General features: G+C 38.5%; 1 protein-coding gene across 1 annotated transcript in view; it reads right to left on the reverse strand.

Moving 5' to 3' along the window:
* Nucleotides 1-7,030, reverse strand: part of PDE1C (phosphodiesterase 1C) — a 316,335-nt gene extending 309,305 nt beyond the window's left edge. Inside the window, exon 1 of the mRNA XM_066557593.1 lies at nt 6,946-7,030. Within this exon, the coding sequence (XP_066413690.1) occupies nt 6,946-7,030 (85 nt within the window). The remainder of the gene's footprint in view (nt 1-6,945) is intronic.
* Between the last annotated feature and the right edge of the window lie 5,729 nt (nt 7,031-12,759).

Below are 12,759 nucleotides of genomic sequence, written 5' to 3' on the forward strand. Positions count from 1 at the left end.
TCTCTACTTCAAGTCTGTTTCCAAAAGTGTTAAATGACTTGCTCCACTTGAGCAATAAAAAAATTCCCTAGAAATTCTCTGTATGTGATTAGCTGTGTGTGGAGACCAGAGCAAGAAAAGTTTAGTTTTCAGTTGAGTCCATTTAAACTAAATCATGCTGGCATTTGCAAAGTACAAAATAAAAGAGAGAAAAATATAAAGAGGAAAACACTAGAACATAATCTGGGGACCAGATCTATTACCACACTTCAAGAATGCAAGACCCAAAAATGGAAAGAAAAAAAAAGAATGTGAAAAATTTAGTCCATAAAAAGCAATCAGCATGCCATATAGCAGAACTGCAAAGGACCTCAGCTACCCATGTATGTGGGGAAGAAACAAATAAAATTTGATTTTTTAATGCTTTGAGTCGTAATAATGACTGACTATCAATACTAAAAGTGAAAGAATATGCAACATTAATCCAGAATCCTTATCCCTATCTCCAATGGCTATAAATCTACTTTAAGTCCTTGGAGTTGAAAAAGAATTAAGTGGTACTGACTGAGCAAGTTGTGTACCCTCTCCCCTTTCCCAATACACTTGGCAGGTTTCATCACTCTGCACAACAGTGAGAAGGAGGAGTGAGGTGATTGGAAAGGTACTAAATTGACAGATATGAAATGTATCATCATGCAGCAGTAGCTGCAAGAGAAAAACCATGCACTGCCATTTAATGGAAAGAGATGATGTTTGCACATAAGAAAAATGTTCAGAGGACTGATTGCAGCTGCTATGACAACAAGAGAGGATGTGACATAATGACCCAAGAGACTGTTTCATGTTGTTCCAGTGAACCATTCTACTCACCAGCTGGGAAGCCAGTAGAGGCTTCATTAAGTGCTTCTATTCAGTAATTACTGCATCCTTCCCTGCACCACAACTCTAAATTTCCATACAGTCATAACACAGAGCTGTTGGATGTAATCATGAGGGTCCATTTCTCAGTCCTAAAAATTTCAAGCCTGTAGCTGTTAGAAATTTAGAATCGAGTTTCAGCAGATTTTTTAGGTACAAGCTCTGTCAGCTGGCAAGGAGAAATAGGGAGCAAAATGATACCAGCATAACCTTGCTGAAGTCTTGCAAGCAAGCCATGGAAAAGCTGCATTATTTTCCTACCTTGTATTTAGGGTAGTTCCTTCTCCGACATACAGCAGCTTTAACTGGAAAAGACCAGGGCAGATCCTTTTGTCATTTAAACCATTGGAGTTCTCCTGACTGCAGTGGTGTGATGAATATTTACTGCTGGTTAGGATTCTGCCCCTTGATTTGACTTGCACTACTACACAAATAAGTGAATTATAGGTCCAGGAGCCTTTTGCTTTCTTAGTTATGCAAAGCTACAGAACTAGGAAAAATGAACTTGTATTTACACTATGTGAAAACAATAGACAAATTAGCAGAGCACAAGGGTTTGAAAGAGAAAATTTTCAGCAAAAACAGAAATCCCCAAAGACAGTTAGTTTGAAAGCTTCTAGAGTTTGAGCAGCAGCGAGGGCGGGGGGGGGGGGGGGGGGGGGAGGAGGAAGAACACTGGGAGGTGGGGCGGCAGGGCAGGGGAGGGGGAGGAGGAGGAGATCTGGTTTTCAACATGGGAGAAGGAACTGTCTCGAGAGAAGGTTCTCCCTGTCAGAGCCTGCCTGCTCAGGAACAGGCCTGCCTCTTGCCTGCCTAAAACTGCTCAAAAGGCACAGAAAAATTAAAACCTCTTTATTTCTTTTGAAATATAGGGATTCTAGAAAATCTAAATCTTTAAAATAATACCTTTGTATCAATTCAGAAGGCACTGTGAGCAGGAATAGTTGGCCAAAAACCAGAGAGGAAAATAGCAGAAGCAATGTTATTTCTCATCATGTTAAAATTGGATCCCTCCTTGTAGGGAGTAACATCATTTGTTGTCTGTAAAAGAGGCCTGACTGCATTTCTTTCCTTCCTTCACGGAAGATGGATAGGGGGAGAAACTCTTGGTTTAGAATCTGGCATAAGGAGAATAGGTGTCCTCATCTCTAGCCAGGTGTCTCCACCTTCTGCCCTATTTGCACCTTGAGTTTGGATCAAAAATCACCACAAAGCAAAACTCAGCACTTCTATAGTAACTGGAGGGAAAGCTTTTACATGCAAGAAGTGTAATAGAGTGTTTTCATAAAGAAAATTACTTAAAAGACTTATAAAGAACTGCTGTGAGCTAGACTAAGTGCTTCAGTGCCACATCCTTCCTCTGCCACAACACCTAAGTTACAGTAGAACTCCTCACCACTTCACTTCATTCTATAAATCTAGTTTTAAAAATTTGTTTTATACAATGGATAGGACAGTGTTGCCAGATGCTTCTGGATATAAAAAGTAGAAAATTTGAGTTTGAGGAAAATATCTTCCTATTCATATTTATCATTATCCCAGGTTTAAAGACAGTGGACCAACCTCTAGAACGTCATTACAACAGCAAGTAACAATTAACTGGCATTCTAAGCTAATAGTCTCTCATTTGCACAGCAGTGATAAGGCAATCCACAGGGGGAAAAAAGGCCTTAATTTCCTCTCTGTTATGTTTTATTGGGGGAAAAAGTAGCCAAAATCAAACAAGAGCTCAAATACAGTATCTTGTGTATATAAAACTCCACATACTCTGAAATTTGTAACACAAACAATGGCAAATAAAGATCTTGAAGCCTTCATCTGCAACAGATTGAGCTTTCTAGATCAAATTAAGTTGCATGATTCCAGTTCTTGAATAGTCCCACTAAATGGCTCACACTGTGGGTCCAATCTTTCCATCAACTACCAGTACAAGAATTCCATAAAAGTGGAATATTCAAAATCCTCACTGGGCCAGTGCACTTCAATCCTCCTCAGAGTCTCTGTCAAAACAGTTGCGTCTAGAGGAAAAGGATTTGCAACTACCTTGTTTGTTTATACAGAATAAAGCTACATAGTATTGTCAAAGGTTTGCCTTTCTGCTATGGCACATCCCTCTCTTCTGCAGGGATCTGTGAAGTCCTTGGCAAGTGTGCAGTTCCCACAGCTGTTGTGTCCCAACACCAATCTGGTAAGCAGCTAAAGTGAAAATTAGAACAGTTGAGAACCTGCTCTAGTTTGCTCTGCTCTGTAAGCAGATGCTGTCCAACTCTAGAGACACAAGGGTATTTAACTACAAGCCTTCAGGAAGTAGCTCTTCTTGCACCAGGTTTCTTCTTTGCCTTCATAATTTCATATTCAATGTTAGGGCCTGGTCTTTCACTAATTTTCATTTAAATTTTTATTAGGTCTCATGATCAGTATATCAGTCAGTATAGATGTGAATCTCAAGTTTTCAAAACACTATGAAGATCATGATTTCTTAGAAGTCAGTATAAATGTGAATCAACATGCATAATGTTTTCATAGTGTCATTTTGGTTGGAAAAGACATTTAAGACCATTGAGACCAATTGCAAACTGTACACTGCCAAATACACCAAAAGAAGCAATGGAATGACCAAACATCCTTTTCCAGTGCTCTCAACCATGCAGTTAGAGATGATGATAGTGAAGATGGAAGTTACAATTATTACCATGCTTCCCTTCTAATAATACAGGTATTTCATCATGGACCTACCCAAACTCCCAGTGTGTTGTTCCCACTCTGTCTGCAACAGAGTTGGACAACAATTTGCAAATCTTGCATGACAAATAGTATGATTCATTTTGTACCCAAAGGGAAGCTACTTTCTCTCAAACTAATATTTCTCTGTTCCTCAAGGGTATCAGCCTTCTCTCTCAGCTAATACTACAGTAGCAGATGCAGCAGCTCAACATTTCCCAAGAATGTCTTAAAAATCATCAGGGCACAAAAAATAGAATTCTCGTCTGATGGAAAAAAAGACATTTAAGCCCATCCCTAACACACTAATGTTACTGTGGGGTTTCTTGGATAGATTCATTTTCTTCAGTATAGTGATTAACGAATACTTGAATCATTTAGGTCAATCTACCACACAGTGATGGTAATACTACACAGCATGTTTACAAAGTTTTTGCGGTTATGTGATTCAATACAATTCACATTTGCCCAGATACAAGAATAAATGTTATATAATACACAGGTCACAGAATCAACACACTGTGTGCATCAAATACAGATGCACATGAAAAAAAGTAGCACAGAAGCTGCAATGCAACAACTGTCCCAAGAAGCAGAAAAAACTTGAGTCTTGCTTTAAGACAATTTAAAGGGGATCACTCTAACATGATTTCTCCCCCACTGTTTTAATCAACCCCTTTCCACCAATAAGGAGAAACTATATTTGAGTAGATATAAGTGAAAAAAATAACAGTTTACTAACAAGCAAAACTGCAACAGGCAGAAAATAACAGTAATTATTCACTAGATACAAAATTGATAAATCTCACAAACTCCCTGAGAACAAAGAAGAATCCAAAATGGCAAAGTACCCCTTTCAAGATGGCATCCATCACAGGCAACTACATGTAGGGAGACAAAGCAGAAATGGCATCTGACCAAGATGGCAGCATTTGCTGGCAACCACGCAGTTTGGGAGACAAAGGGGAAAGGATGGCAGTAAACCTTTCTGGGAAGGTATGAGCTTACAAAGCAGTTCTAGTGGCGTATGGGAATTGCAAGCACATGTGGGGCCAGCTCCACCCCTCACTGCTTCCTTCTGCCACCCACTGTATTCCACCAGTGTTGGTGCTGCTGTCCTCTGAGCCACTGGTGTGTTGAAGTGGAGAGAAACAGTCCCCCAGAATCAACATGGGGTGGCCCGGTGAGGTACCAGCTCAAGCTTTGCACTGCCAATAGAGGTTTGCAAAATTCACTCTGAAACAGTTTTGGATTGCAGAAATGCAGGTTTTTTTTCTGGGTAGCTAGCCCAGAACTCCTTCCCCCTCCCCCCAAAACAACCTCTGCCTTAAGCAAAATGCCACAACACATGAGAACACAAAAAGGAAGCCTCTGCCCACACTACCTCAGCTTTAAGGTTAAAGCCAAGAAGTGTGCAAGGGATGAGAAAGCAAACCAACAGGTGAAAAAGGGAATTCTGCCTGTGTGCCCCAACCTGGGGCAAGTGTACCACACCTGCCTGCCCCATGAGTCTTGCTCCAGACCTCCAGATACGCCACCTTAAAGAGACAGTAACCTCACAGAGACAGTAACAATTTTTGGGCTCAGAAAGATATTAAATACTGTAACATTTTTGATTACCCAAGACAACCTTCAGTTCTAAACCCTTAGTCATTTGACCCTAAAATTGGTCCTGTTGTATTGCGAGCATGAGTAGCAATAAAGACAACAGAGCAACAATCCAGCAATCCTGTTGGTTTGTTCCTGAATTAAAGAGAAAAAAAAAAAAAAGAAAAAAAAAAACCAAAAAAACAAGCAAAAAAACCCCCAAAAATCCCAAAAACAAAACCAAAAAGCAACAAACCACCAACCAAAAAAACCAAACCTGAAGAGAAAGAATATGTTCATCCACCAGACTGACACAAAGTGATAAAAACCCAATACTAATAATGATGCTGAGAGTGGATGAGATTATGATGGGGGATGCAAAAGTGAGCATATTGCAACAACCTGTGGAGGACCTTCCCATTAGAGAAAGAAATTTCAAAAGTAGCATTGGCTTGGCAGTTTCACTTTAAAGTGCTGTATGAACATTAAAAGATAGTTGGGATATCTTAACTATGTAAAGATATTTTAATGAAACATATATCTCCAGTTTTTTTCAACAAGCCTAATGTTTGCATGATGTTAATGATTGCAAAAACAAATTCTTCATGAATCAAAGGGCTAAACAGGTATGTCCATCCACACCAAAAAAAGCTTGTATCCATCGTTATTAGATGAAATACTGGCCCAATTATGTTAGTATCACAGAGGAAAAGCTTTCCTGATTTCACAATGGCAAGGAAGTGAAATCTCTGTCTTCTTAAAAGTATTCAAAAGGAATTTCTATTGATTATTACGAGTAAGTTATCCATATACTTTAACTTGGATTTAATCTAAAAATTCAAATGGGATGTAAGATTGCTTTGCTTCTAAGATCTATATGGATATGTATAGGGGTACATATATATATATGCACACCCTAGTAAGATAAGCATTTGTAGCAAAGCAGTCTGCTCAGAGAATCCTCAAATTTTGTGTAGCAAGTCTATTGGAAAAAGCCCTTTCACTTTGAGAAACCTCACTTTCCCCTAAGACATCAAACATAAACATGAAACAGCACTCTCCAAACAACTACAGCAATCCATCCTAAAATTCCTAATCTTTCCTCAATATTTCTCATTGCCTCAGCAATTTTTTTTCTCGTGTTTGTGAACTTTTACGTATATATCTTTATGCAAAGTGAGAAATGACAAAAGATTACAGAATTAGGAAATACTGGCTAAGTAAACAATAAAGTATTGCAAAGAAAGCCAAGGCTCCCAAGGACGACATTCTGGGCTCATGGGAAGGAAATGCAGCTAGCAAGCTGGAAACCTGCAATCCTTACCCAGGCTTTCCTGAGGTAAGGTTCCAAAACAAAAGTACTGCAAACATCTTGGTGAACTTGGGCCAAAACCCAAGCAAAAAGAAAAGAATGTAGAGTGGCTGCATATCAAAGGCAAGTTTCTTGGCCAAAAGAAATACAGAAGACGGAATGCAAAACTAATTCAGGCAAAAATTGCAGGCATCTGTACATTTTAGAGGCACTTATTGACACATGGCAGTTGACAACAGCTGTCTTTTAGCTGTACTTACTGGAACTACTAAGAAAGACAGGTAAGAAAAGAAAAAAAGAGAAGAGAAGAGAAGAGAAGAGAAGAGAAGAGAAGAGAAGAGAAGAGAAGAGAAGAGAAGAGAAGAGAAGAGAAGAGAAGAGAAGAGAAGAGAAGAGAAGAGAAATAAGACTAATTAAATCAGGCTTACCGATTGCAAAGTTATAGCCATCAATACTGAATGTAGCACTTTGGCATTTTTTAAATGCATCCTTTCTGCTGCTTGGGTCTGTCATGATTCCTGCCAGCTTGTACTTTCAGTAGCTGCCTCTCTCTCCCTCGTGGAAGCAAAGCACTCAAGCTCACTCTAGCTGCCCTTGAGACAGCACACACACACCACACCTCACTTCTTACAGGGATCTGAGAGGCGTGCACCCAAGAATTTTCTCCTCCCCCAAACACTCTCATTGGCAAGTTACCTACATGCCTGCTCAGAGTTCAACTGGTTAGAGGCTCCCCTATCAAAGCCAGCAGTCAATTAGTAAAAGACTACCAAGTCAATAAGCCAGCTGTATCTGTCAAATCTCTGTGTAGGAGGTAGCACACAAAAAACCAATAAAGGGTTAGATTTTGCTGTTATCTACCCACTGATGCTGCCTGTATTCCTTGCTATGCTGGAACCAGTTTCTGTGGCTCCTCTTACTCACAGAAATTTCTGACTTGCAGCAAATTGTGCTCAGATTTCAGCTCTTCAGAGAGGCAGTGTGTTTTAATAATTCAAGATATAATGAATCAACCCAAATACATTACACCATCAGTCATCTGCTACTTATGTAAACAGTGAGTCTCTAGAGACTCAACTGAGAGCACAGAACTAGAGATTATCAGTAAAGAAGAACACAGGAAAACAACATGTAATTTAGCAGTAATGTTGATAAGCTGAGCAAAATGTTCATGCATGCAGACACACAACACAGTCTTCCAAGCTCTTCCTTCTCCTTGTTGTTTCTCATGGTTTGCAAATTCATGTTTCTAGTTTTTTTACTTAGTAATGTTTAGAAATGTTGACTCAGAGTACATGCTAGCAATCCACTGGTAAAAGGCAGGCAAGTCCTAAGAACAGACAAAATTTCTTTGTCTGTTCCTAAGAACAGACAAAATTTAGAGTCAAAGCTGGCAAAGTTTTCACAAGAAGGCCAGCTGCAAGTCAAAGTTTTATGAGTAGGCATCTAAGGAAACACGGTCAACATCTTAATGATCCCAAAACACATAAATCTGTGCAATTCTTTCTTTTTCTTGCAATATATGTTAAAACTATAAATGTGCTATTTGAATGTTCCAGTTTTTATGTTCCCAAGAAAAAACTTAAATTCCACATAAATGCATCAAATTTTGCATTGGTCTGGATCAAAAGCACTTGGAAACACTAAGTTGCAAGAAGACTACCATCAAAGCAATAGCCAGGACACAGTTTACTGAAAGCTTGCTCAATGCACTCCTAAAGGTTTACAAAATATAAGCAAATGTGGTCAAGTTTAGGGTATAAACCTCAACCCTACCTTGGTTTCTCAACAAAAGCTCAAGTCAGATAAGAATGCTGCACTTTTAAAAGGGTGGAAGAGAATCACTACTGAACTCCAGCAGTTAATTTAAATTCCACTTAGTTCTACCACAGTGGAGAGCCTCAGCCAAGTAGAGCTTTTTTATTATTTTTTTAATTATTTATTTGGATGTTCAATAATATAAGGCAAGTTCATTTAGAAAACAGCTTCTAGCAGTGAGGGTTTGTTGGGCTTTTTTCATAAGTCATTGTTTTGAAACAAAAACAACTACTTACATATAACATTTCCAACACTTGCAACTGGAATGAAAAGTGTAAACAACATTTCTGGAATTTAAAAGAGTTGCTGCTCTTTATAGATACTTTATAGCCCCTGCAATGAAGACTGCTCATGCAGTTTACTGAAATCCATCATGTAGCTGCCCCTCCAAAAGAAGGTAGGAAAATAATCTAAGTATAAAACATTTTAAGGAATTATTTTGTCTGTCACTGTCATATAGATCATATAAGCACCAGTGCTCTTCCTAAGACAGCAAAAGCACAGAGAATGATTCATAGTATATTTAGAAAGCAGAAAGTTAAATGTTACCTAAATGAAAGGTAAGGAACCCTAACAGTTTCAAAATTTTGGAACTATCAGGTTTGGGGTTTTTTTAAATTTAATTATTTGCTGACACTATTTTCTTCCTTAAGCCATAAAACACTTATTCATAAAGAAAAATTGTGGGAAGATACCAGTAATGATTTGATGAAGTTTCAGTCGTGAAACTGAAGTTGGAGGAGAAATGTTCTTCTCAAAAAACAGCAGGCAGAGACACTCGTGCTTCCTCCTTGGCTTTGGACCATGTACTCACACACAGGAAGCAGGAGAATTATATTTGCATTTCTCTTCTGAGGAGAGCATCCAGATCACCTACTGCTGTGATGCTAATTTCTGAGCTACTTCACTGGTGTTTCAGCCATGTTGTAAGATTGCCAGAGAGAAAATGATCTGGTCCTTAAGTGGCTGAGTACTTTGAAGCTACCTTACAATACTTATTTAAGGTCCATCTAATACTAAGTCAAACATTTGTAGTAGTTTGATAAACTCATTTAGGTCAAAGTGAACATTTGTACCACAAAGAATAAAGACACTCAGGAGAGTAAAGTGATCAAATAAGTTTAGAAGCCAGATTATCCATACTGTTGGAGAGGGCCCTTAACTGGCTGGTTGCAGAGGGATCCTCTCTCCATTCAAAACTGCAGAGGTAATCACATTGGGGTGAAAAGAGAAAGGTTTTGATCTGCAAGTTTTCCAAGAAGAAAACAGTTTCTTCCCAGCTCCAGTTAAAATTTAATCCAGCTGCTCAAAGAATTACCTAATTGTATCAGAAACTTGATACCTGGTCCTATCTGATTCTTTGCATTTTGCTGTTCAGCTCTTGGCTAGATTTCAAGTCTGCATTTACATCCTGCTTTCCCAAACAATTCCTTCAGATTCATTCAAGGTATAGGTGGTTTACCTTCCACTGCCAGGAAGAACCAATATAGATTACCAGGCACTTCTTGTGGCTGCAGTTCACTGTCATGTAGAGCAATAGATGTGTCATTTGTAAACTATCTGATTCCTTTGAGGTAAAAAGCACAGTGTGAATCAAAAATATTTATGATTATTGCTGTAAAAAGACCACAGTCTGCATAATAACCTTTGATTTGACAGCCCATTAAACAGCAGTTGCTTTGACATTTTGCCTTTACTTTCCTATGTGTAGAAGAGTTTGCATGTTTTAAGGAAGTCTATTTTAACCAATGATCATCTCAAATTAAACAAAATACCAATCTGTCAGGAAAATCCAGAAACACCAGAGGCTTATGTCCAAAAAGGAGACAGAGGAGTCCTTCAACTTTATGCAAATAAAGGGAGAGTGTTCACAGGGGCACACATCCACAGGGTTTTCTCTCTCTCACTAAGGGTTTCAGAGGGTGCAGCCTCCATTTTATCCTAACTCTCAGCCACTCGTTGCCTTCTTTTTTCCCCCATAGGCTGAGGTACTAGGAAGGCACAGCCTTCTTGAACTGCCTAGTCCATATTCCCCCTTGAACTTATTATTTTATCCCAAAATTCGGAAGTTCAGGCTTGTGCAGATCCTTGTCTCTTTCAGGAGCCAAACTGTCTGAGTCTGGTAACAAACTTGCTGCCCAAAGTCAGTAGAGACATTAGGACTCATTTTAAAGATATTAACACCCATACATTCACCCACCAAATTATTTGTAAAGACATTAATGCACATCTTTCCTATCATATCTTAATCTCCAAAATGCATACTAGAAAAAGTGGTGAAAAAACAGCCACAGGAAACACTTCCTATTTCTAACCAGTCCTTTTTCTGCCCTTTGGCATGAAAAAGTATACTACTGATGTAAATTTGCTTCAGCAAGACTGAAGGATTTTTAATTGCAGTTTACACTTTCCAAATATAATCTAAAATAATCAGTTGCATGGATAAATACTTCTTCATATAAACTAAAGGCATAATTTATTCTTTCAGTCTTGTATCCCCTGACTCATGTAGTGTGAAAAATTGTAAATTAGAGCATTAAATAAAATCCCAACTCCACAAATGTCAAGGGCAAAATGCCCACTCACTTCAACAGGGCTGAAGCTCTGTCCTGTTGGTTTTTCATATCTGTGCTTCTCTTTACTTAGTTCCTAACACAAGCAAATTTCACAGGTGCAGTGATAAAGTGATAAATTTAGGTCTCAGGTACCCATATGCCTTTTGTAGTGCCAGACACTAAAGTTATCAGAATTAGGATCTCTGAATTTTTATCTTATCAGAAATATTTCTGGTATCCTAAATCAGTGGACAACCTGACTTTTAATACAAAAAAAAAAAAAGAATAAAATACAGCCATCCTAGATAAGACCAAAGGTCCATTAAAAACAGTACCCTATATCAAGCTTTGTATCGTATCTCCATCAGTGCTCAAAAGTAAATGCTTCAAAAATTATAAAGATGTTAAAAATTATCAAGAACAAGGTAGACTGTGGTGATACTTGGTATTCAGTCACCACCAACTTGGGTACCTCATGGACTGTGTAGATTCTGTGTGATCATAAATAGTCCAAAATTTTCTGTTCAATCAGCTTAAACTTTAGCACCCTCAGCATCCTCCATCAGAAAGGTCTGCAGCTTAACTAAAAATCACATGAACACTTCCTGCTATTGTTTGTTTTGAACCTTTCTCCTTCTCACTACCTGGTTGCTCTCTAACCTAATACTCAGTATCAATTTTGAAGTCTTCTGGCTATAAATCCAGAGGTGAGGTGTGATCACGTAAGTGGCAGAGGCATCCCCAGCAGGCAGGATTTCTAGTGGTAGGGAACCCCTGAGATAGTAGATTCCAGTGAGAGAGACCACAAAAGCACAAGGAAGCTCCTGCCTTTGAAAATATTGATTCCACCACTGAATTTCCTTAAACTTCAATTGAATAATTTTTATAAGCATATATTTTTGAGAGATGTTTTAAAGGGCTGTCTCACCACTAATTTCAGTATCACCTGAAAACATTTACTATCCCAAAGAAGAGTTATATGAATGAGCATGATGCTCTAAAAATTAATAAATCTTTTAAGAAAATTTCCAACTTCACAAAAGACATTCAGCTGTAATCACTGAGGTGTTTGGTGTATTTCTCACAATCAGCAATGAACTTAGGTATTGCAGGTTGTTTATGCAAAGATGCTATTCTTCCCTGAAAGCTTTACCATTTTCTAGACGCATTTCATCTGCATGTTGTGATTGTCAGGACTATTCACCACATACATGGTTTTTTAGGTGTAGCAGCCAGAAGGCAATATGACTTTTTAATGAAAGCTGTTTAAATCAGCAGGTTCTAGTGTTTTCTGCTTGCCACCTTTTTTTCCCTTGCCACAAGCTGAAAAAATGAATAGTCTTCAGTTTGCTGGAGTATTTTCTTGCTTCATGCTACTTTATATTTCCCAATAAACACACATTTTGTGCTATTTAAAGTGACTTTGCACAATAGGTGAAAATCCAAATGCATCCAGGAAATACAAAGCACAGAAAAGAAAAAAAAAAAAAGTAATGTTATTTTGAGCTTGGACTTCATCTCAACTATTTCAAGCAGCTCTACAACTCAGAGAAAGTGCATTATTTTCTTTAAAAGCACAGAAGGAATCTACACCATCTAGTTTCAGTCACTTGGCTGAGTTGCCTAAATGAGGAACCCTGTGACTCCCACTGCAGTGAGCAGGGAGTCCCAAAGGTGAGTTGGAGCTCCTAAAATCTGAAACACTCTCTAGAGAAGCTCCTTCTTAAATACCCAGAGAGACTGAAGCATTTGAGAGCTGGAAGAGATAGTTTAGTGAAGAGGCTTAAGCTAAGCATCAGGATCATCAGCAATGGCTTATGCTTTCTTCAGATTGCCTGCCAACAGTAATATTGTAAGTTTGATCCTCTT

This window comes from Molothrus aeneus, chromosome 1 (genome assembly GCF_037042795.1).
Source record: "Molothrus aeneus isolate 106 chromosome 1, BPBGC_Maene_1.0, whole genome shotgun sequence".
NCBI classification, from domain to species: Eukaryota; Metazoa; Chordata; class Aves; order Passeriformes; family Icteridae; genus Molothrus; species Molothrus aeneus.